The following is a 24,199-nucleotide window of genomic DNA, read 5'->3' as shown; positions in this document are numbered from 1 at the left end:
GAGTGAGCAAGCTCCACTCCCTGTAAGTGAAGCACAAAGCAGAGTGATTTGCTTCTCTGGGGAGACAGATACTCCTGGACAGGCCAGAAAGGACTCAGAGACCAAGGCCTCAGAAGTCCAGGCTATGTCCCTCTCCAGAACTGGAGGCTCATGCCCTACAACAGGGCACAGATTCAACCTCTCACTTGGGCCCAAAAGACAGTCCAGCATCTCTGCTGTGGAAAACAAAGCCTGGAGGGGTCTGCCAGGTTGTGTGTTTATTACAGGGTTTGTTTGCCTTCAAGTGTCCCAGATCTACCTGTGCCTCTCTTTATTAGTGGACAAGCTTGATCCAAGAGTTCATGTTGGAAAAGAGAAGGAAATGTATTAAATGCCAAGTTTATACCAGGTGCTTTACATACTTTATCTCCATCCTCACAATTACCCTTGGAGATAGGGACTATGATATTTTAAAAAATTAAATAAAACCATCAGAGACAGGATGAGGAAACTGAGGTTCAGAGAGGTTGGGTAATTGCACAAAGACAGACAGTAAACAGCAGAATTCAAATTCAAATTCAAATCCAGGTCAGTCTGATTTCAGACTCCATACTCTTAACTGAAATGTTTCTCAAGCTGAGGTCCACACACATGTCCTCAGGAGCTCTCTCCACCAACATTTTTAAATTAGTGTTTCATTCTGATGAGTTTTTTAAAGTATAAATATTCTGGATCATCTATATATTCATCATGATGAGATTTTAGAGGCAGTGTTGAGAGTTAGGATCTAGTTCTTACCAAGCAGTATTACTTTGTCTCAGGCTAATGAGAAGAGAAGGGAGCAGACAATATGTAAATGATGCCCTCCTGCCCCATGAAGCTAAAATGAGATCATGGCACACAATGATGAATGTTTCACAGTACCTGGAATAGACAAAGGTGGGAGGGAAAGTGGGGCACCATCACTGCGGCACAAGTTTGCTAAACTTAGCCACATCAGGGTGCAGCACACTTAAGCTGTAGTGACAGTTTCGTTTAGCAACACATCATCTGCAAATGAAACTAACATTGTTAATTTGATTGTTTTGGTTTTTTATAATTTATAAACTGTATTAGGTTTTGTAATTGTATAAGAGCAGAAAGAGTGCACCTAGTTTTATATTTGTACTTATTTAAGAAAAAAACCAAAGATCATTTAATTCAAATCCGGAGCTCTGTAATTATGCAAATTTGAGAGAACTTTCACTTCAATCCACAGTCTTTCAGAGCCAAGCCCATTAAGGACAAAGGACGACGGGGTTGGGGGAGACCAGGCTTCTTGCGGGCCCAGCAAGATGCCACTAAATAAAGCAATGGGGGGGCTCTCCCCTCTAGTTCATTCTGAGGCTCTAAGGGCAGTTATTCCCCAGACAGCAGCCCTAGTAGGCGAGGTGAGGGCAATCTCTCTTAGAAGGTTTAAATGTGGTAGAGTTTATTTCATTAGACTTTGAGAATACCAGACCTTTTAGTCTTAGAACTGCTTTACATATTTTAATTATTGAGCACCCCAAAGAGATTTTGTTTATGTGGTTATAGCTACTGCCATTTACCGTATTATAAAGTAAAACTGAGATAATTTAAAAATACTAGTTCATTAAAAAACAATAAACCTATTACAAGTCAACATGAATAACATACTTTTCAGGAAAAATTAACTACTTTCAAATAAATTTAGTGAGAAGAATGACATTGTTTTTCCCTTTTTGCAAATTGCATTAATGTCTGGCTTAACAGAAGACTTAATAGAAGCTGGCTTTCCATACCTGCTTCTGCAGTTACATGTTGTTTTGTTTACAGTATATGAAGAAAAGCCAGCCTCACACAGCTATACAGTTGGAAAAGATACGAGTATTTTAGTAGCCTTATCAGATAATTGTGGATATTCTTTGATCCTACTGCAAAATTTAACAAGCGGTAGTTTCTTAAAGGTTAGTTGTAATGTGGAATCTGAAACTACATCAATGAACTTTTCTTACTCTGTTATATTAACATCCACTGGTCTGTATTACACTTTGAACTGCTCTTTTACTCAGGCATAATTTTTATAACACCAAGCACTGGTGATTTGGAAAATATTGGTTCAATGATTTACACAGATGCTCCAAATATTGACATGTTTCATTATAGAAAAAAAATCACACTCTTTAATATCACCTCTAATTGCATCAGAAAATTCTGTAACTATTATGAAGTTGTCAAACTCATGGAGGCAGCTATAACTTTACCCAAATTCTAATTTTTGCTTGCAAACTCAAATTTTATCATTGGCAACAAATACTGTCAGTTTTCTTCCTTGAGGTGACAGGCTCACTTCATTCTTTGAGAAAATATCTGCCAAATTCTCAAGACTGAATAATCACAGTTTGTCTGTCAGTTGTTCTTTCAAATAAAACTATTGTTCTACAATAATAATAATATAATAATATAATAATAAGGCTAGTGCAGCGTGCAACTCAAATAGTAGCACAAGTGCAGTTCCTCACTTCAGTTCCTACTTAGTTCCTCACTAAGTAGCAGAGGTGCTTTTTGCATACTTCTAATTTCTTCACATAGAATATTAAAAAGACTTGTATTCAAGAATTGAAATTTAATAAAAATGGACATTCTTCAGTGAAACTGGCTCTTTTCTTTTCCTTTTCTTTTCTTTACAAGCAAATGCCTGGCAGTGAAGAACACACTGACTCGTCTTTGGCTTTGGCTTTGGCACCATCAGTGCAAATGTCAACCCAGTGAAAAGGGCAAATAACATCTTAGTATTACTATGAAAATTGTTTGACCTTGTGGAACCCCTGAAAGGGTCTCAGGGACCCCTGATGGGCCTTTAGACCACACTTTGAGAACTGCTGCACTAGACTCTGAAAAACAATTCTGGGCATTTGGGGGCGTGGCATAGCTTTCCAAACCAGTGGGCACTACCCAGGGTAAGAATATAAAGAAATAAGTATTTCATTTCTGTCTTAGAAGAGCAATTGAATTAACTCTATGAGGGTAAAGGTTAAATTAAAGGCACAGCAATGGGTCTCTGACTTAAGGAGAAGGGGGGAAGGTCAAATGATCTCTTTTTTATCCCCTTCCTCCTTCTCACCATAACTTACCTCTTCCCTCTCCTTCCTATCTCCCCTGACCTGGGAGAGCGAAGGGGATAGTTTGGCAGAATGTACTTAAGCCAGGAGTAGCCAATTCAAATGCCTCCAGGGGCCAGCCATATAAAGACTGTGGGTTCAGTGTTGCCAAATCTTAGTTATTTCAAAACACCAGAAATCCGGATTTTTATTTAAATTTTTAAACGTTGGCAACCAATTAAATTTAAAAAAAACATAAGAAAACAGCGTGAGTCAAACAAAATATACCAGCAATCAGCTCTGCTTTAAGTCATGAAGAGACCTGAACTAAATGAAACATCAGGTGAAAGACTGGAAGGACGCACAAGAAACCGCACCTATATTACCTTGTTTACAAACCACCTCTTTTAATATCCCACACCCAGATGTGAGAGAAGGGAGATATTAACTGGGTTTCTGTAACCTTGCCAAGGAATAACAGAGCAGGTCATTGCATGCCACATTGGGAGTTAGAATTTCAAAGATTGTTTGCATGGGTAGTACAGAACAAATTATCATCAAAATAGTATACATTTTCCGGGAAAAAATGGGAGGGAGAAACACCAAGTAATGAGAGAGCACCTACTCTAATGCTAGACTGTGTTGAATGTGATATATTATTTATTTGTTTACTTGTTCACTGTTTGTTTTAGACACAGTCCTAGGCCAGGACTTTGTCTTTCTTGTTCACCATGGTACCTTCCCCTCTTTGCCTGGCACCTATATATAGTGCCTGAACATAGCACACACTCAATAAATATTTCTAAAATGAACAAATGAATCTCAGTATTTTTTCACTATACAGACAAGAAAACTAAGACTCAAAGAGAATATGCTACTTGTTCAAAATCATTCAGCTAGTGAAAACAGAGGTAGGAAATGAACCAAAATTTTTGTGTTCTTTCCATGAATTTTATCATCTAAAATTAAATTAAAACCGAGGAGCAGTTGAATTTGTTGTGCTATTGGATGAACTGCCCTCAAAGATCCTGGCATTCCTCCCTTCACATTCTGCTATTCTGAGTTTAATGGCAGCGGGGTTTTCCATCCTAGCTTCCAACAAAGCTGTTAGGAAAGCATTTGCCACGTAGTATAATGAGACTTTTGAAAATCTATCCAGCACAGAAAGGAAGGACACTTAGTCCTCGAGTTATATTTATTTTTACTTTGTAATGAAGAAAACCTTGTGTGGTCCTATGAATTTTCCCCTAAATGCCATATTGCCGTATATCAAAAACTACTGATAAAAGCAAAAACAAAACAAAACAAACAAAAACCCTGAACCTGGTGTAGTTTAAATTGGAAACTATACATGCTGCTGGTGCATAAATTCGTACAGGTACAATCCATTTGGAAAAAAAAAAAAAAAAATATATATATACACACATATAGCAACATAAAATGAATCATAAAAATGTTTATACCCTATAATACAGCAATCTCACTCCTGGGAATTTATCCTAGACAAGTTATTCAACAGAAGAAGAAAAAAGCCACATATACACAAATGTTCACTGCATCATTTTCTCCAATAGCAAAAAACACAATGAGAACAAGGAAACAAAATACATGAGAAAATGTCTTAGTAAATTATAGTATGTGCTGAAGATAAATTACTCTTCAGCTGTTAAAAATAATAATCATGGATACTGGGTAGTGATACAGAAAAAATGTAATAGTATTAAACGAGAAGCAGAAGACAAAAGGATTTGCATACTATGATCATCAGCTTTGCAGATAGCTATGTCTAGATGTAAATAAAAACTGAAAGGTAATATTCAGACATGAAAACAGCATTGTAAGGTATTATAATTTGAGATGTTTACACTTTTTTTTAAAAAAAAATTTCTTTCATGTTTTACTGTCTTGTCTATTACATATAAGTTTTAAAATTCTTTCTGAAGTAAATTTGGATTTCTGAGTTTTTCTCAAATTCTCACTTAGAAACGACATTCTGACTCTTCCCATCTTAAATTGACAATCTTCTACTTGAAAAAGGAAAGCAACATAATATTTCCAAATGTCCAAGTCTAAAGGTGGAGAGCAAGAAAACAAGGCTGGATGCACCCATGCTGTTGTTGCTGTCTGAAGGACTGCTGATGAAATCAGGCTCCCAGAGAGGAGAGGAAGAGAGAGGGACCACAGGGCCCTCTTCAGGGTGGCAGTATGTTTACAAGGCCACCTGGAGAGAGGGCTGAGGGAGCAAAAAGGTCAGCACTGCATATACCTGCCTCACCAGGCGGCTGTCTGGCATCCTCTCCCTTCTGCTCATTTCACAGGCATTTTCTGAGGCCCTGACCCTCTGGGGGAGCCCAGATGTCTGAGATGTCACAAGGCCATGTTTTACTTCAGAAGAGATGCCACAGAGAAAGAGGCCTCTTACGGGTCAGGTCCACCATCACGCCCCGTGTGCCTGGTGAGGAGGGACAGATCACCTAGTGCCTCATGTCTGGCTGCTATATACAGAATTCAGCTTTGTTTGCTCTGGCCGACCCACAATGACAAATCCCACAGGAGCCTTATGTTAAAGCTACATGGTTTCCTTGGGAAGAAGAGGGAGCTGGCTAGAAAACCAAAACCAGACAACTGTCCAGGGCACTCCCCCTACCCTGGAGATCAAACCACCAAGGAGGAGAATGTTAGGTGAGCACAGAACCCAACACAGAGTACTCGTCTGCTCAGGGAGGCCTTCCATTCAGAAGGATGGCCTGAAGGATAGAATGCAGCCCCTCTGTAACCAAGGAACCTGACACAACTATCCAGAAGCAGTGTCCCATCAACCAGACTCTACCTCCATGCCCTGGGCAGTCTTGGTCCTTACTTCAGTCCCTATTTACTAGACACCTGAAGGTAACCTTTCATTCCCAAAACTCTGCCCAGCTTACCTCCATTCACAGACCATCTTCCCAAGGGTAGTTTCTAGGTAGCTCAGCTCATCACTTGTGCACTTACTGGCCAGTTTTGATGTCAAATAGAGGACGATCTCTTCTTAGGCCTTGCCGCCAACTCTCAAGGCCTCTCTTTCTGCTGGTAACAGACAGTATGTGATTAAGGACTGAAAGAGTGATGAAGCCCATAATGCTGTGAGGTCAGAGAGGGAGGAGATGCTAAGGTAAAAGCAGGAGATTTGGAGAAAAAAGACTAAAGGCTAGGCCCAGGCTCTATATCTTAGCAGCTCTATAGCCTCTGGCAAGTCAGTCAACCTTCTGTGCCTCAACTCTCTCATTCATAAAATGGGACTAGTAGAGTTGACCTCTCAGGCAGACACATTTTGTAAACTGCAAGGTGTATTTGGTTATTCTCACTGTGGGCTGGAGTGTTCTGGGAAGAGCAGAATGTAAGGTAGGGCTTAAAGGTTGAGGAAGCTTCAGGACATCTGGTCAGAAAGAAGATGAGTACTCCAGGCATGAGAAATGGCACTAGCACAGGAAAAAAGGTAGAAGGGATGTACCAAGTTTGGCTGCAGTAGAAAGCTTGTGCAGGGAAGAAGCCGAAGTTAGTTTGGAAAGGCAAGTGGGCTGTATTCTGCTGGTAATAGGGAGCTATCACACTTTTTGATCAAGTAAGTGAAAGGATGAGAGTCACGTTTTAGGAAGATCAAACTGACAGAGGTGTGAAGGATGGACGGATTGGAGGAGGGTTAGAATACAGGCAGGGTGATCACAGGAGGGTGCCGAACTCCAGATAAGACAGAAGATGAGGGCCTTAATGAAGGCCATGGCACGAGGGCTAAAGAGGAGAAAGCAGATTTGAGAGACAGGTATAGAAAAAAAGACACGGTGACAGCGTATTAGAGGAAAAGAATGCTTGGGGACAATTTTCAAGTCTCCCTGACATCACTATCTGGGTGGACAAGGCTGCTCACCAAGCTACAGAATAAAGAAGACACCAGAGAACCGGGAAGATCAAAGTATTTGGATATGTCTATCTAGGATGTCTTAGAATGTCCAAGGGATACTAACCAGAAATTAAGTGAATATATGAGTCTGGAGCTCAGCAACAGAGATGTGAATTGAAGCCACCCAAGATGAGTTCACCCAAGAACACTGTGTACTATGAAAAGTTAAGAGAGGCAAGGACAGAAGGCTGAAGACACCAATACTTAAATGGTGGACAAATATAGAAGAACCTGAAAGGAAGACAGAGAAGTAGCCAGAAAGATAGGAGGAAGGCAAGAGATTAGTTAGAAAAAGAAGTCAAATGGGTAAAGTACAACAAAGAATAAGTGGTATGAGGAAGAGTACATTCAGGTCAGTGTTTGGTTAATTGATGACCTCCATAAGAGCAATTTCATTGAAATAATGGGGCTGAGAGCTAGACTGCAGTGGATTAAACAATGAATGGGAAGCTAGCAAATGGACAGGATTTGTTGACTATTCTTTTGGGGAGCTTGGCTGAAAAGGAAAGAGCAAGGGTAATAAATAGAAACAAGGAGAATTTAGGATATTTTAGCTAAAATGTATTTTAGCTGAAGGGAACAAGGCACAGAAAATACACCCAAACACACACTGAGTGACTGAGGGAATGTGATCTTGAACATTGGCTGAGACTTAAGACGGAAAGGATGTCTCTTGCACTTTAGTTTAGAAAGGGTGGTGAGGGTAGGTGCATTCATTCACTTAACGATCATTTGTTGAACATGTACTACATGCCAGGAGCTAGGAGTCCATGGATAAAAGAAAGTAATCCTCCAGCCTTTAAGAAATTTGGTCTAGTAGGAAAGACAAATGTGGATCAACAATTACATAAGAGCTCTGTACTAGATTTTGAGGTGGCACAGTGGGGGAAGGTGAGCAACTATGGCTGAATGGGTCAGAGAAGTATTACAAGAGGAGACCCTTGCATAGGGTCCAGATTGAGCAGGGGTTCTCTGGTCCAGGAGAGGAGGGGGTCACGGGCATGCCAAGTAGGTTGCAGTGAAAATTAAAATGTGGCGGGTAGAAGATTTACAGGGTCTGGAGAATAAAGAACCCTAAAGCGACCAGGCGTAGAGGTCCCTGAACTCAGGTTGTTCCAACTGAGGACGACCGGGACGATAGCACAAGGGCAAAGGAGAAAGGAAGACCTTGAGCCCACTCAGTAGTGTGGGCGAGAAGGTCCCGGAGGGTGGTAGAGACATCTAGAAAGACTTTAAAGGGAGCAGGAATAAAGGGAGCAGGAAGAGACATCGGGTGGGCACACAGGGTCAAACAGGACCTTGCGATTTCTCACTGCGGCCAGGGGACAAGCAAGCAACCGCTACCGCCCGAGCCGAGCCGACCACCAAAAACAGCGAGACGCATGGGGCTGCTCAGGATGGGGCGGTTGGTGAGCAGCAGAGAAATACAGTGGCCCCAGCAGGTTCCTGGGCCGTGTCCCTGGGAAAAGCGCCCGGCCCACCTGGACCCCAGCTGCGTGCACTACAGCGTCCCAAGCCCCGCCTTCCGCGCCAGCGCTCCGCCTCTGAGCCCGAGCGCACGCGTGACAGCACGGAGAAGGCTCTCGGCCCCCGCAGCCTCCGGAACAACTCTATGACGGAGAGTTCACCCCACAGGAAGTGGAAACAGCAAATCCCGCAGCCCCTCAAGACCCGCGACGCCAGAAAAGCTCCGCCCGCGGCCCGGCCTCCGGACCGGAAGTGAGGCGTTGGCTCCGCCCCCGAGCTCGATAGCTCGCGAGACTTTGCAGAGCCCTTCCTTTTTCGTCTCGGTCGCTGACATGGTAGGTGATTTTTCTGATGCGTCCGCATAGTTGCTGGCCTAGGCCGCGATCTTTACTCACCTTGCACCCCAGCCACCTACTCCCGAGCTTGGCCCGGTCCTCCAGGCCGCGCATGGCCAGCCGCAGGGCGGGGTAGCCGGCGTGGGTCCGGGGCGGGGCGGGGAGCCTGGGGCCGCGTGTTCATCCTGCGGTTCGGTTTCTCGAGACACGCGGTCCGGGGTTCCCGGGCGCCTCCCTGATGAGGCCGCACGGCCCCGGGCCAAGTCGTAACCTCGACTTTGCTGAAGGTGCAACAAAGCAGATCCTTGACCCCCAGGCCTATAGGCCTCTCACAGACTGGCAAGCTTCGCCCCCTGCCCCTCTTCCCTTAGGCCTTATCACCAAGCACCTTTTCCCACACAGCCATCCAGACTAAGGAAGACCCGGAAACTTAGGGGGCACGTGAGCCACGGCCACGGCCGCATCGGTAAGTACTGTTTCCACATCCTGGTCGGCCTTGGGCTATCTCTGCATGGTGCTAGCTTGTCAGGAAGTAGGTAACTTAGAGAAGTGGGTTAGTTAGAGTTCTTGGCGGTCGAGTCGGATTGAATTTGATCATTAGCTGTTGGCTTTATCTTTGAGAATTCTCTAGTACTCCAGTTTTAAAGAATTTCACGTCAGTTGGGGGGTTGGAAATTGAGCGGGGTCCAGTATTGAATTGGTTGAAGGTATGGACTACTGTGCTAGTGTTGTGAGGTGGAACACTGCAAAGCGATGATCATCCCAGAGTCTTGAAGGAACAGCATTGCTGAAAGAGGGGTATTAAGCAAAGGCACAGAGGTATGGGGAAATGCTTTTGCGAGAAGTAATATCGAGGGGTTGGAGAAGGCTATTTTAGCCATGTAGCTTTGTGTTTCTGCAGGCAAACACCGGAAGCACCCGGGAGGCCGCGGTAATGCTGGTGGCATGCATCACCACAGGATCAACTTCGACAAATAGTGAGTGTTTTTCGGACTCTGCCTTTCCTGACACTGACAGCTTTGGATTTAGGGGTAGAGGGTAGTTAAGAACATCTTCAACGGGAAGCAAGGCTCTTACCACTCAGAAACCTTGCCTGTGGCTGGGTTTCGTCAAGTTAATATTTGATGTGAACTGAGAACTTGTCACCGAGGCTAGAGTCACGCTTGGGTATCGGCTATTGCCTTAGTGTGCTAGAGTCCTCGAAGAGAAACTGCTGACCTTATTCACTGGCTGTGGCCCTCGTGGCATAGTCAGTCACCGGGTTAGTGACATGCATCAGATTGACTTACACAACTGTTAGATCCGTTTAACGCCCACAAATTAGCAGGGTTGTGTTTTAACTATTTGTTTAGGAGACCTGTGTTACAGGAGTGTGGGGAAGCTGTCAAGTGACCTGAATCCTAGTCTTGGCACTGCCTCTGACTTTCTCAGTGACTTACTCTGGTTCCGTGAAATAAGGCTAGTCTTTTCCACCCGATAGTCTTTGGTGGCTTTTTAAAGATTTGTTTTATTCAAGAAGTGGAGTACCTGCTTTGTCACTCTTCTGCATGAGTGCACACCTTACACTGTAATGGGGGGAGATGGACTGTGAAGATGGTAAACATAGCTGTTTAGTTGGAGTGAGGTAATGGAAATGGTTGCCTTCTTTTCTCAGTCACCCAGGATACTTTGGGAAAGTTGGTATGAGGCATTACCACTTAAAGAGGAACCAGAGCTTCTGCCCAACTGTCAACCTTGATAAATTGTGGACCTTGGTCAGTGAGCAGACACGGGTAAATGCTGCCAAGAACAAGACTGGAGCTGCTCCTATCATTGATGTGGTGCGATCGGTGAGTGAATTGAATATTTTTTGCCTTTCAAAATTCTGGATAATATACTTGCACCTAAAGTCTATACCCAGATACCTACTAGACAGTTCCACTTTCCGTAGCATTTCCATGGGTACTTACTGATCAAAATTGAACTCTTGTTCAATTGTGATTCATGCAAAACATTTGAAGAGTAGTTCTTCCACTCCCTCATTCACTTCATTTTTCACTTGAACGTTTTCCGATCGGTTATCTTATTCCTAGTGTCAGTGCCCTGATTTGTATGGGTTTCTCACCTGAACTATTGGTAGTAATTTAGGTCAGCTGGCTCTGGTCTGTTTTACACAAGACTGCATGAGGCACAGCCCTTGGCTCTTTATGTTTCTTACAGAATAAAATCCTAATATGTTCAATTGTTATTTAAGGCCCGACATTATCTGAAGAGAACCCCCGCCCGCCCCCCCCCCAAAAAAAAGCATTTTTGTAAATCATTAGGAGTTCTGGTCCTTGTGTCAGTCTTACCCACTGTGGGTATGGAGGTGGTGGGAATCCTGAGGGGGCTTTCAGTAAAGTTTTAAATTTCCCTTTCTCAGCCTTTTCTTTGAGCAATTCTGATGACCATGACTTGGAGCATTGCTGGAAATGTGATTTTCCTTTTTTGCTTATCAAGTCGTAATTGAACAGGAGAAAGGGTTTGAGCTCTGCCCGAGACTAGAGTCACATCCTGACAGCTCTTGTCCTGGTGTGCTAGAGTCCTCGGAGAGAATCTGCTGGTCTTGATTCACTGGCGAGGGCAGTCAGTGCCCCCGGGAGTGCCCAGATCAGAAACATGCCCTCCCTGGCCCCTAGATGGAGTGGATTGGTAGGCATTTTTCTTCGTACCCATCACAGAGCTGGTGACTGCCACGGTGCATTATAAACCCTTTTCTCTGTTCTTCTAGGGTTACTACAAAGTTCTGGGGAAGGGAAAGCTCCCAAAGCAGCCTGTCATCGTGAAGGCCAAATTCTTCAGCAGAAGAGCTGAGGAGAAGATTAAGGGTGTCGGTGGGGCTTGTGTCCTGGTAGCTTGAAGCCACGTGGTGGGAGATTCATTAAATGATAACAAGTGCTTTTCTCTTCTGGTCTGAGTGAGGGTTCTTTGGCACTTCTACCTCCCTACCTGTACAGAAACCCACCTAACAGGTTCTAGGAGTAAGGGTGTGAGCACCTGGGCTCTTCCACCAGCTCCCCTCAAAGTATGGAAGAGATGGCACCAACACTTAGAATAAGGCCTTGGCTGGTTACCTAATTTGAGGCTTCTCACTTACAAAGCGAGAATGATACCTGTTGGTGCCGTTATACCATTGAAAGCCCTGTTGGCATTGTGTGCTCCGACTTTATAAATGAGTGGGACAATGTGCCCTTAATTGTTCCATGTCAAGGGGGGAAACTCATGATCTTTACAAGATTTTGATGAGTCATGTTGGAAAGATGGGTCAGTGGTAGGATAGAAGTGGTTCTTTGGGACTTACTTTGTCAGTTTAAGGTTCTTCCACCTGGCTTCCTCATCTCAGACCAAACCATTCTGGTCATAATCAAAATGTTGGAATGGGGCCCAACAGTCTGAATTTTAAACACACCAGGGCTTTTACACATCAGAGTGGTTTGGATTCTAGAAAGCAGTTGTCAGGATTTATGGGTCCTTGTGCATAGGAGTCTTCATGTTCAAAGAAATAACGTCATGAAATACTAATGATTTTCCTTCCAGCGTGAAATGTATCTAATAGAGAAATTTGGGGAATGCTAAAAGGCCAGAAACCAGAATCAGGTTTCCTAGGGTTTGTTACCTCCTGCAAAACCAAGAAGATGAGCAATGCTTGTGTGCAGATAGGGACCCTCTTAGATCCTGGTAAATTATAATTTGGTATAGTTTTCCAAGATTTTGAAAGTTTTTTGGCCCATAATAGAACTTGCAGTCTAGAACCCTGACCAAAGAATAGTTAAGATGGCACTTAAGCCTCTTAAAACTCTACTTACATGTTTAGTTTGGTAGAGGGTGGTTTCTGTATTGTTTTGTGGGATCATAAATGGACTGGGAACTATGACTTTCTGTGAGACTAATTTGTCATGACAGCCTTCAGAAAATATTGGGGATGGTCAAATGTAAGGAAAGACAGGGGAGGAAATGTAATTGATTTGTATAATGGAGAGTTAAAGGTGTCAGGAAGGCACTCAGTTGGATAAGCTAATAACTGGATCATTAACATCTTCTGTTGGTACTGGTGGAGAAAGGTAAAAATCGGGTTTCCCTTAATGTCTTTTGGAGGACTTAAAATAGGGAAGCTTCAATGCCTTCTAGACACTGAAGGTACATAAATGTGTAAATACAGTGTCTTAAGATTCAGGCCGGATTTGAAATTTATATCTAAACCTAATAGCTGTGTGACTTAGGCTTAGTCCAGTTTTCTCATCTTTAAATTTAGGTAAACGTACCTACTTGAGGATTGTGTGGATTAAGTAAGATGGAAAGCATTTACTAAATTTTTGTGTTTCGCTCTTAGTAACCAGCATGTAAGTGAACCATTATTACCCGAGCAGACAAGTCAGTTAACCTTGGTGTGATTCAGTCAATGGGAAAGTGGTCTAAACACAGGAAAGAGCAAACATGCATTTAGGAAACCCAGTTTGGAAAGGTTAGGCAAGTTGGGAGGTGTTATATGGGAGAGGAGCATGGAGCGAACAGTTATTCTGGCCCGGCTGTAGTTTAAGGGCACAAGGCTACAGTGGAAGGCTGGAGGCGGGACCATGAGGATGGAAGACAGGATTCAGAAGACATAAGGGACAGACAGGACTTGGTGACTGAATTGGGGTGGGGCTGGCAGCAAAATATGGTTTAGGGGGAGGATAGGTGGTCAGTAGTCCCTTTATGGCTAGCTTCCTCCAAGGTTTCATTGCTAGAACCTTGCAGTATAACTGTCCCGAAACTGGATGGGATAATGCTCATCCTAATCCTATATGGAGGTGCTGCTGTTGGACATGGATGCTAAGTATGAAAGTCAGTCACTAGTACAGCCATTCTGAATAGGGAGGATGCCTCAAGAGTATAGCTGCTGATCTGTGTGAGCTGCCATGTTCTGGCTTGCTCACTCACCATTATCTACAGGTAATAACTGGGCAGATGCTCTGATTACTCCCAGGTAATACTGTTGCCAAAGGAAGCTGGGTTACTGGTGAAAAGCCAAACATGTTCAAGATAATGGAGGACCGGACCTAGAGCAAGTGCTTATCTTTCATAGGATCAAAGGCAAACCTTACGCTTTGGTTTTATATCTGAGAGTGAAACGTGCCAATGCTGAGATACATAATATAGCCGATGCATAGGAAAAGTTCATGCATTAGATTGTCGAGCTTTGATTAGCCTGTCCGGTAGGCACAGAGATCCATACTGCCACTGCCTCTTTAGTGGCCGATGATAAGTGCACGGTGTTGATGAGATTCTCCCATGTAGGGGGATCAGGTGCCCCATAACTTAACAGGTGCCCCCTAACTCAGGTTAACGGCTAAACTTTCTATCAGCTTGAATTGCTAAGTATATTTCTAGCCTAATAATTAATGTATGTGCTTTAAATACATTGTTATTCAAACCTCGGAGCTGCCACTGTGACTTCCAATTTATGGGAAATGTCCGCCACATAATTTGCAAAAGCCCTCATTGTCAAAACCAGCTAAATAGGATTTTAACTTTTCAATTCAAATAAATATTACTATGCGATGGCTAACTAGCCCAGTAGCAGCCAGCCCGGGATGAAAAGCAGCCAAAGGCGTGCACCACCGGCGGGAGGCAGGCAGCGCTCGCGTACTTGCGCTGCGGGGTGGGAGGTTACCGGGATGCCAGCGGCTGGAGCCGTGTGGAGGCTGGCGCCCTAGCAGCCGCTCTCGTTGGTCCCTACCGCCCGACGTCCTTGGCGCACTCAAACCGTCCGCACCGCACAGCCGCTCTCCTCTCCCTTGCCGCTGAGCCACTTCCCGAGGGTGTGAGGTTCTGGTTCCGGCGTCACTTTGATATCTGTCCCATCCCACCCCAGGGCCGGAAGCATGATAGGCGCCGATCCGCCATTTCCGGCAGGGGGCGGGGCTGGCCCGTGGCGCGCGGACGAGGCGGGAGGTTTAACCCGGCCAGTGTCCAAGTGCGGCGTGGTGGGCGCACAGCCTAGGTCGCCTGCCTCGCCGCACTCAATTTCCGCTTTGGCTGCGCGGAAGAAGAGAAGCTGTGGCCTTTTGATGCACTTTCAAGATGGGAATTTCCGTATCTCTCAGATTACGTTGCCGTTAAAAGATAATTACTGTTCGACGTACTTTGGGATTAAAAAAAAACAAAACAAACAAAAAACTTGTACGTGCATGGGAAGGTTCTGGAAGAACAATGCAGAAGGGATTTTTTCCTCATGAGTTTTGGGAGGTGAGGAAGATGATGTTTGCTTTGGTAGTTTGTTTCTTCCTTAACCAAATGCATATTACTTTCACGTTAAAAAGCAATATAAATAGACAACTTTACAAGTTATGGTAGCTTGTCAGTGCTGAAAAGTAATATTTTCTCTTATTCTAGAACTTCATGACCTTTTAAATTACACCCACCCCCACAGCCCATAGGCAAGTAAATTCAAGATGTTTTGGAATGCCACACTGTGTGGCTCTAGAAACTAATTTTGTGTGTCGCCCCTAGGAAGAATATAGGTTAAGTGTATGTTTCATTTCTGGCTCTGTTTTGCAGCCCAGTTTTTGTTTTACTTTCATTTCCACTTAAAGTTGGTTTAAAAAAAAAAAAAACCCAATTTATGTATCCTTATAAATCAGTCCTTTGGGGTACAAGGTGAGTTATAAGTCTTATTTGCAAAACAAAGGGTATTATTTTTAACACAATTTAAACTGATCTGTGATATAATTAGAATAATTTTCTTGGGGTCCTAATTCCACATACCATCCAGCGTGAACCACAGTTGCTTTCCAAGAGCATTCCAAAATATTGCCTTTAAAAAGCCCATACTTCTCATTTCAACATTGTGTTTACCAGAGCATGGTAATTTACTGAAAAGAGCATTTAGAAAGATGTAATGGCGCAACCTGCCCTGCTCTAAAAGTTACCAGACCGATTACTGGAGAAAACCCCAGGGCCTTTCTTAACTCCAGAATGGAGGAGGGCTGACAGTTCATAGGCACTGGGACTTCTGGTAGAGGAGACAGCATTGCACTGCCCCTGAGCAATTTCCCAGAAAGGCACTGTCTAAGCACTGTTATTTTCAGTAGTGTGGACACCATCCTCGGGGGGGGTGGGGCGCATTTTGTAAAGGTACGGGAGCATTTTTGGTCACAATTATGGAAGGGAAGCAACCAGAGATGCTTGATGTCCTGCAATGTATGGGTTGATTCTAAACCAGGGGTCCGCGGTCTGTTAGGAACTGGGCTGCACAGCAGGAGGGGAGCAGTGGGCAAGTGAGCAAAGCCGCCTCTGCTGCTCCCCATCGCTCAGGTTACTGCCTGAGCCACCCCCCAGCCCCACCCCTTACCTGGAAGAACTGTCTTCTGTGACACTGGTCCCTGGTGCCAAAAAGGCTGGGGACTGCTGCTCTAAACAGCAAAGGAAAACCTAGCTTAGAACCTACCTTCATTTTACACACAATCAGAATCAAAAAGATGTGTTATTGGTTTTTTGTGTTTGTTCTGTTTTTGTTTTTTGCAGGTTTCATATACTTCTCAGTTTTCCAGGATTCCAACTATTGTTTAAATCAGGGGAAGCTCAAAATGTGTTTTGTTTAAAATATTGCCAAAAATTGTTCATTTCAGAAAACTCTCTTACTAAGTGGTTAACACCCACTTAGTAGAATCTGAGTTGCTAATTCAACACTTTTTCTGCATGTGTAGCTGTTGCATTCACAGTAATTCTGTGTACGGGCGTAAGCATCTGACTTAGTTATATCTTATAATACAGTTGTGCCCAAGCATTCACATATTTTAAGTACATGTTATTTTATGACAAAATACTTTTCCTTTTATTTCTCCCCTTTTATATTATGGTTAAGACTATATTACAGTTAAGATGTGTTTAGGTAGGTTACATTATCTATGAATTTCATTTCAGCATAGTAAAAGGGAGAGTTAACAGTATTTGCTATAGAGAAAGAGTGTTGCATCTGCTAGGATTGAGAACCATCAGTTTAGGTGTCCAGAGATCACGTGAAAGCAGAATTTGGAAAGAAGCCCTACATACTTTTTGTCAACCCTAAACCAGGCCCCCTGGACACACCCTCCTCTACCTTCCAGATGAGACTTCTGGGCGAGGCACAGAGCAGTCACTCTACGGGCCCTTGCAGCCCATTCCAAGCCACTGTGTACCAATATCGGTTTTCTAGATTGGGATGAGAGCTGTGGCAATGGGAGGAGGCGGGAACCCCTAGGGTTAAAATGCACTGTACTTTAAAGCTACATCAAGTTACAGATTTTTAAAAATAATTTACACCTATATACCTTGTGATCTGATCACATGTCGAGGATTCTGTGGAGCCACATTAAAAAAGAGAGGGAGAGGAAAGGAGAAAGAAATAGCACCTTTTGTAAACTTATTTTATTAAGGAATCCACTTCTATGACTCACGAAGCCCAGGATGAGTTAACAGTGACAAGTTCTGGAGGTAACAACACCCTACTCTGAACTTTCCAGTTATAACCACTGTCCTCTCTCTCTACCTCAGCTGAAAACCCAGACTCATGAGGCCTCAATCCCTGCCCTCCTATTCCTGGAAGATGCCAAAGCCAACTATGTAAGAGGCTTTCTCAGAGGAGAAGACGAATTTGTCTTCCCAGAAGACAAACCCTCTACTTTGCTTTATGAGGCAGACAGCAACCCCAAACTATGGACAGGTTGGGACCTGTGCAGGGCTCAGTGGAGATGGGGAAAAGAAGGAAAGGGGATTCAGGAAGGGATCATCTCCTGTTTAACAAGTAGGCTAAGGTGGAAGGACAGGAAAACTTCACTCTATGATTCAAATCCACCAGACTCAAAGCCAATACCAATGAAGAGACTTCCAGCTTAATGCCTCATCCTGGGAATTTTCAAGGTCTCAGCTCTGTGAAAGCCTTGGGTGAGTGGAAAGCCTAAGCCACCCATATTCCCCACCTTGCTTCTCTCCTTGCTTTTCCAAGGAATATAGCAGAATTTTCTATATGCACACCTAGACTTCCAATGGAAAAAAAACTTCACAGAGTGACATGGAAGAGCCGTAGACAATGGGCCAGGGCTATAAGCCAGCCCTGGATTGGCTTTAGCTGGGCTTGACTCCACCAATGTTAAGATACCCAATGATGTCTTAAGGGCTTCATACTGAATAGGAAAATGTCAAGATTCACCTAATAGTGGAGCCAAGGGGCAATGAACATTCTTTCCATCACTGGAAACACATAGGATCTGAACAGTTAGCTGTTGGAGAGGGAAGCTGAGCTAGAGCAATGATTAGGTATCTTCTAAGAGCAGTCATACAGCTCGGGCCAGAGAACTCAATTTCAGGGGAGGTCAGTGACCCACACTAAAGCTAAACTCTTAAATCAAGTACTCAGTTCCCTGCATGAAGGTGTTTCATCCCTGATGGGCCTGCCTCAGCCCATCCCCCTAGAGAGAGAACTCTAGATAATAAAGCCAAGAAACACATGGGGCTCTGGGCCCAAACAACTATACACTGTTTATTGAGAACACCCGTAGATGATAGGAAGGAGGGATGCCCTGTACCGCATCATGGCTACCACTGAGTGGGAGCCGGGCCCAGAGAACACTAGCAGAGCTGGGGGGTGGGCTTCCCATGACTCACTGACCATCACAAAGGTGGGAGGAATAGGAGAAGGCCAGGCCCAAGAGCCTGGTACCATGCTGCAAACGGGGGTTGATTGGTCTTTGCTTTTCAGAAACACAGGATTAGGGGAGGGGGACTACTAGAAAAAAATAGAAACTCTAAGATTAAAAAAAAATAGTCCTGTACATAACAAGACAGCATCTGCTCTCCAGGGCCCGAGACTGGCAGCAGGGGCCTTAGGCAGGCAGGCCAGGAGCCTCCAGGGGAAGATCAGTGGTTCGGCTGAGACAGTCAGCTGCACATAATTGGCCAGTCGCCAGCACCCAGCAAAACTTCATCCGTGCTCGGGCAGGGCAGGAAAGCACCCGGCCTCTTGGGAATACACAAATATTTACCGGATTCTCTGCTCGTTACAGAAACAGATAAGAAAGCTTACAGCAGATTATTTACAAACAGTATCCTGGGATATTGTGAAGGCAGAGGTGGGCTGGCTTGGAGGGTGGGGTCTGTGGGGGCAGAGCAGCCATAGCAGCCCAGAGGGTCCAAGGCTGGGCCCCCTCCCCAGGCTCCAGGCTCTGCAAGGCACTGGACTCTGTTACTGGGAAAGGGGGCTTAATTCTTCTTGTGGAGGAACTTCATTTTGTTGCCTGTGGGCCAGAGGAGGGCAAGAGTGAGAATGTTTCAGTATCATCTCTTCCAACAGCCCTAACCCTCTCAGTGGGAGAGAAGGATTAGAAAGACTGGATTACAGCTAGGTATGATCCAGGATGGTGAAAACACTCTAGAGCTCTAATCAGAGCACTGGTATTAATCATGTATGGATTTGGGCAAGCCATTTAACTTCTTTGGTCTCAATTTTCCTTTTAAAGTGAGACATGCTATGATGCTGTGATTTAGTTGGCTCAGCTCTTTGAAGGGCACTCTGGTGCTGCCACTTTTGTAGTTAGACCCCTTATAGCCTCGAGGAAAGCTCACTGGTCCTAATGGCCCTTGTGCTCACTCAGGAAGGAGTGCACCCAGGAAGACCTGACCTAGGTGAGGCTCTGTGAGATCTCTTCCTGTTCTGTCTACAGCCCCGATATAAATACTGGCATGGGTTTAGAGTAGTTTGGGGTACAGATTCCCCCAGAGCCTCCCTTCTTGCTGAATATGTCTCATTAGTGACAAAGCTACTTACCCAAACCGCGGAGAAACTTGTTCATTCCACTCTGCTCAGTGTCTGGCAGTTCCTCTAAATACTGCTCTACTCGCTGCTCAAAGAGGCCTGGGGAAGAGGAGAAATAGGAACAGAGAAGAGAACAGTCATTGGAGGAAGGGAAGGGGAGGCCTCCGGGAGGGGGACCAAAGGGCACAGATCCCAAAAAGGGGGAAACCAAAGATCTGCAATTATAAGAGCATCCTACCAGAATTCAGACTGTCTCATCCATTCAGACTGGGCTTATCAGACTGGCCCATGTTCACTGCTGATGGCAAGAGCCCCTTGCCTCCCAGTGCACGTTCCTGAGCTGCATTATGGTGAGGATGCCACTCCTCGTATCAGAGCTGCCCCCAAGTGGACACCTTCTCCAGCTCCTTTTAGACCACACTACCATGTTGTTTCAAAAGGTTTGTTACACTAAATGGACAGTATTAGTGCGCAGAAGAAATAATAACCCTGAGGTTAGAAAGGTCTTGATGAGATGAAAAAGCCCTAGGGTGGGCAGAGCTGATGAAATAACAGAGATAAGATAACCTTTGTGCTCTGAGGGCAGACTGTCACCAACCTAAGACAGTGAGCTAGCTCAGTTCTCTTCAAGGGCTTTCTCAACCCTGGATTCTCAGGACTCCCTAAACTGCACAGTCTGGTCTTTTCCTCTGAGTAAGGAAGGACCTGTGAATGCTGCGGGGATAGGTGGAGATAAGCCCCACCCTTGCCACGTGGCTCCAGCCTGTGCCCAGGCTTGTGAATGCACGTACTGGGGCAGGAGGAGAAGGTGCCCTTGGCAGTCTCTCTCAGAAGAAAAGGGATGTTAGGAGGCCTGCCCTGGCTAATAACTCAAGAGCTTCCTGATGGAAGCTCACCAGTGCCTGGCTACTCAGCCCTGTGGGTAGCAGAAAAGTTGGAGGACTCCTGACATCCCCCCAGAACCCCCCACCCCAGGCTCTCCTAGCCTTACCCTTTGCCCGACACTTTCTTAGCTCCCTGTCTTGGATGAAGCCAGCAAACATCTGAGACTCCATAAAAACTTCAAGAAAACGGCGGATGCTTTTGGAGGCCACAGACTTGCGGAAGGCCTCTCGCTGAAAGGCCCGCTCCCCCTTCTCACTCTGGGTCAGGAAGAGGGAGTAGTGCCCAACAGTCTCCACAAAGAACCGGATAAACACCTCTGACACCAGCCCATTGAGGGTATTACATTCTGGAAGAGAAGAGAAAATCTTTGAGGTTCAGGTCAAGAACCTGCATCCCCAGCCTCCAGCTGGTGGTGTCTCCCTCTCCTCGACGGAACTCCAGCCAGAACCACTTCTCTGTTCTTGAAACCTTAGCTCTTGTGCTCCCAGGCTTGTAACTCGTTCCTGAGCCAGGAGGTCGGAAACTGTGCTCTGAACACGGAAGCTGGGGAATACTTGCTGGATGAATGAAGATGGAGATTAGGGACCAGAGCGCCACTCCCCACACACCCTCACCCTCAGTGGTTTCCCTGGCTTCACAGGAAGAGGAAGCTCCCTCCATCTCCTGCAGTGGCTCGAGGCAGGGCCTGAGAGGGAGGAATAACTAGTGTCCGGTCAGCGAGAAGAGTCTCTGCGGTTGCCAACTGTCTTCAGGGTTTTTCTCCCCAAACTTCCTGAGGTAGAGAATTAGAGGCAAGAGGTAGCTCTGTAGCCTGGGCCACCCTAGAAGCAGCCCCAATGTTTAAGTTTCTGAACTCCCTCTGATAAAATACCACACTATTTCTCTCCCCTGAGACCCAGTCAAGCCACAACTCCTAGAGCCACACTAGTGGGGCTAGAGAATTCTAGGCTAAAGCGAGACCAAGGTCCTATACCTGAGCTTCACTAGCCAGAAGGGTCTGGTGCATAGAATCAGGGTCCAAGCCCCATGAGGCCCAGGCCCAGGCCCAGAGCAGAGGGAGTCTGGGACCAGAACTGATTCTAACTGGGGCAAGCCTCACTCACCATCATCGGAGTCGCTGTCAGAGTCCTGGGAGATCAGTTCATTCTTCCTCTCTAGAGCCTGCTCCAGAGCCGCCTGCAACTTCCTAGGTAACAACGTGTCCTCGTCATCCATCTGCAGGAGAAGGAAACCACACAGTGACACTGACTGAGCACTTAACTTTGTGCCAGCCCTGTTTGAAGAGCCTGAATATATAATCTCGTTTCATTCTCCCAAGAACCCTGATACTATTATCAACCTCATTTTAAGATGAGAAGCTGAGGCTCAGAGAGAGGTTAAGAAACTTGGCCAGGGTCACAAAGATAAAAAGTGGTGGAGCAGGTGGCATTCACTGCCCAGGACCAACAGGGCTTCCTACCCCAGCACCACGATGAAGTCTCCCCAGTTCCTCCATCTTCGGCTCCAGGGGGGAAGCACGGTTGGCTGGGGGAGGGGAGATTGTGGCCCAGCCTGTGTCTCAGGCGTGAGGCGAGGCTGTTGTGCCTGTCTCTGTATTCTGGTTCAGTGTCTGCATCGTGACGTTCGTACCCAGGAGTCGTAGCTCTGTCAGTGGTGTGTAACAGACTACATTCCCAAAGGCTATGGCATTGGGTTGTGTTCCTTTATAGAGAGCTAGGAGGATTTCCACCACCAACAGAGGCTTTTTGAAGTTGACAATGATTGCAAACCTTTACATTCCACTGCATTCTGTGTGTCATGTATAATCCTCCAGCAACATTTCAAGGCAGGTGTTATCACCATGCGTGTTTTCGAGATGAGAATTCTGGTTCAGAGAAGTTCAGAGGCCTGTTCAAGATCATGTGTCTCAGAGGGGGCAGAGGGCAGAGGTCAAGCCTTTGGATCCAGGCCATGTTCTTCACACACTCATACTGCCTTCCAGAAGCTGACGATGCCGACCAGAACAGCAGATCCTGCTGAGGTCAAGACTTCTCAGACCAGCTTCTTTCTACCCTTGTCTGTTCTGTGAATGTGGAACCCAGAGGGCTCAACAATCAGGCTGTGAAGGTGGAGTCGTGTGTGTGACAGTGTTGGGTGCTCTGCATCAAACAAGCACCCACCCTGGGTCAGGCCATGCTCTGCAGCATCCCACTCTTACCTGTCGGAGGAATCGGTCAGACCCCAGATTCACCATCAGTGCCTGAGAAAGAGTCACGAGGGACAGTGATTCACGATATGAATCCCTGTAGTGCCCTTCCCAGGCCTCCAGCCCTCCTGGATTCCCAGGGTCAGATAACAGGAATAACTCCAGCCAGGGAAAGACCTCCCAAGGAGAAAGGATAAGAGCTGGGTACACAAAGGAGAAGATCCCAGCAGCCTCGGGGCCCCCACCCCCACCCCTCCTGGGGGTTTCTGTTCCTTCTGTCCCTTCCTTCCTCCACACCAACCTCCCCCCCACCACCCCCCGCCGCTGGCTCCCCAGGTGGCCCACCTCCTCCACAGGCAGCTCCTTCAGTTTGGGGAGGGAGCTGGAGAGCAGGCCAACCAGGAAGGGGGTGGGACAGCAGACGATGTCAATCATGGAGGCCGGGAGGACAGGAATGAAGGTGTGCTGCCAGGAGAAGGGGTAGAGCAAGGCCACCACCGCATGGGAGCAGCTGGATAGGGTACTGGCAGACAGACAGACAGACAAAGCACTGAGCCCAGGCCCAGCACCTTCGGGGAAGGGGCGTTACAGCCTGCTGGGCCAGGCTCAGGACATCCTTTCATGTTAAACCTCCCAGTGCCACAAAAATGCTAAGGAGTCTTGGGCCTGGGTCTGACCTTGCGGACTGGTAAAGCTCCCACATTGCCACTTCTCGGGACCTCAGGGACAATGGCGCTACCCTCTTTGGTGGCTCTACCTAGGAACAGTCATAAAGGTACACAGCAACACTTGAACACACATACACACCCCCAAGAGCCACCCAAATGCACAGGTGGGCCTGCCTTAGTGTGGGAGTATCAGCTCAGGCCAGGGAGTACAAAGGTAACCTGAGCAAGGGCTGATCACAAATTCATAGTAAGAGCTGGAAGGTCCTACAGCTGGAAGGTCATCTTATCAGGTCCACATTTTACAGCTGGGGCCATTGATGCCCAGGGTCAGTCTGGTCATAAGTGGCACACCTGGGACACAACCAGTTCTCCTGTCTCCCAGCCCAGTGTTACTTCTACCATTCTTCTTCTCTATCCATTCCTCCTTCTCCTAATTGGAAAAAGTGGTCTGACTGAGGACCACTGACTGAGGTGAGGCTGGCACCATTCTTAACCACCCCCCCTGTCCTCTCATGCTCCAGGACATAGCCAGAGGCCTCAGTGGGGCCATCCTTCTCTTGGCCTAGAGGGGGGCTCCAGGCCTCCAGCACCACAGGGCTGGGTGGCCAGGCAGAATGACCAGTGGGAGACTGGAAGGAGGATCTCCCCGATGCTAACTAGAAGGCACAGAAGTGAGTGCTGAGGGACAGTATGGGTCACCAGTCAACACAGGAGACACACCCGGCTTTAACCATCCACCCGTCAGGAAAGGAGTCGAAAGCACTCCCCTAAGGGCCATATTACATATGAGGAGACAGAGGCCCAGAGTCAAGTTCCTTCTCAAGCCTGCCTTTCCCGCCCTGTCTCTCCGCAT

General features: G+C 46.0%; 3 protein-coding genes and 2 non-coding genes across 16 annotated transcripts in view; 3 read left to right on the top strand and 2 right to left on the bottom strand.

The window, feature by feature from the left end:
* Positions 1-8,614, bottom strand: part of TRIM66 (tripartite motif containing 66) — a 61,005-nt gene extending 52,391 nt beyond the window's left edge. Inside the window, exons 1-2 of the mRNA XM_060159720.1 lie at positions 8,499-8,614; positions 6,072-6,146 (exon numbers count right to left, since the gene is read on the bottom strand). The gene's annotated coding sequence lies outside the window, so the exon portion shown is untranslated. The remainder of the gene's footprint in view (positions 1-6,071; positions 6,147-8,498) is intronic.
* Positions 8,615-9,002: 388 nt separating this feature from the next.
* Positions 9,003-11,743, top strand: RPL27A (ribosomal protein L27a). Of its 4 annotated transcripts, none has more exons than XM_060159740.1 (5): positions 9,003-9,285; positions 9,546-9,638; positions 9,721-9,796; positions 10,474-10,648; positions 11,569-11,743. In XM_060159740.1, the coding sequence occupies exons 3-5, from the start codon at positions 9,765-9,767 to the stop codon at positions 11,695-11,697; spliced, it is 336 nt and encodes a 111-aa protein (XP_060015723.1). In that variant the 5' UTR covers positions 9,003-9,285; positions 9,546-9,638; positions 9,721-9,764; the 3' UTR covers positions 11,698-11,743. The 4 variants fall into 4 exon arrangements, with proteins under 4 accessions (XP_060015723.1, XP_060015722.1, XP_060015721.1 ...); XM_060159739.1 differs by having other exon boundaries at positions 9,705-9,796; XM_060159738.1 differs by lacking the exon at positions 9,546-9,638.
* On the top strand, positions 9,964-10,093 carry LOC132526597 (small nucleolar RNA SNORA3/SNORA45 family). The gene has a single exon (XR_009542591.1). It is a non-coding gene; the product is annotated as a small nucleolar RNA SNORA3/SNORA45 family (small nucleolar RNA).
* On the top strand, positions 11,332-11,460 carry LOC132526596 (small nucleolar RNA SNORA3/SNORA45 family). The gene has a single exon (XR_009542590.1). It is a non-coding gene; the product is annotated as a small nucleolar RNA SNORA3/SNORA45 family (small nucleolar RNA).
* Positions 11,744-18,310: 6,567 nt separating the features above from the next.
* The window catches only part of DENND2B (DENN domain containing 2B), a 155,680-nt gene continuing 149,791 nt past the window's right edge, over positions 18,311-24,199 (bottom strand). For all 9 annotated transcript variants that reach the window (XM_060159724.1, XM_060159725.1, XM_060159728.1 and 6 more), the window contains 6 exons: positions 23,024-23,201; positions 22,691-22,732; positions 21,597-21,708; positions 20,600-20,839; positions 19,621-19,707; positions 18,311-19,090 (listed from right to left, as the gene is read on the bottom strand). In XM_060159724.1, coding sequence (XP_060015707.1) covers positions 19,056-19,090; positions 19,621-19,707; positions 20,600-20,839; positions 21,597-21,708; positions 22,691-22,732; positions 23,024-23,201 — 694 coding nt within the window. In that variant the 3' untranslated portion in view covers positions 18,311-19,055. The remainder of the gene's footprint in view (positions 19,091-19,620; positions 19,708-20,599; positions 20,840-21,596; positions 21,709-22,690; positions 22,733-23,023; positions 23,202-24,199) is intronic.

Source organism: Lagenorhynchus albirostris, chromosome 9, assembly GCF_949774975.1.
Source record: "Lagenorhynchus albirostris chromosome 9, mLagAlb1.1, whole genome shotgun sequence".
Taxonomy (NCBI): Eukaryota; Metazoa; Chordata; class Mammalia; order Artiodactyla; family Delphinidae; genus Lagenorhynchus; species Lagenorhynchus albirostris.
This window is presented reverse-complemented; position numbering and strand designations above follow the sequence as displayed.

Coding starts and splice junctions, on each gene's coding strand:
- RPL27A (XM_060159738.1), top strand. CDS start 9,765: ATGCATCACCACAGGATCAACTTCGACAAATA. Junction 9,797..10,473: donor AGGATCAACTTCGACAAATA/GTGAGTGTTTTT, acceptor TTCTTTTCTCAG/TCACCCAGGATACTTTGGGA. Junction 10,649..11,568: donor TCATTGATGTGGTGCGATCG/GTGAGTGAATTG, acceptor CTGTTCTTCTAG/GGTTACTACAAAGTTCTGGG.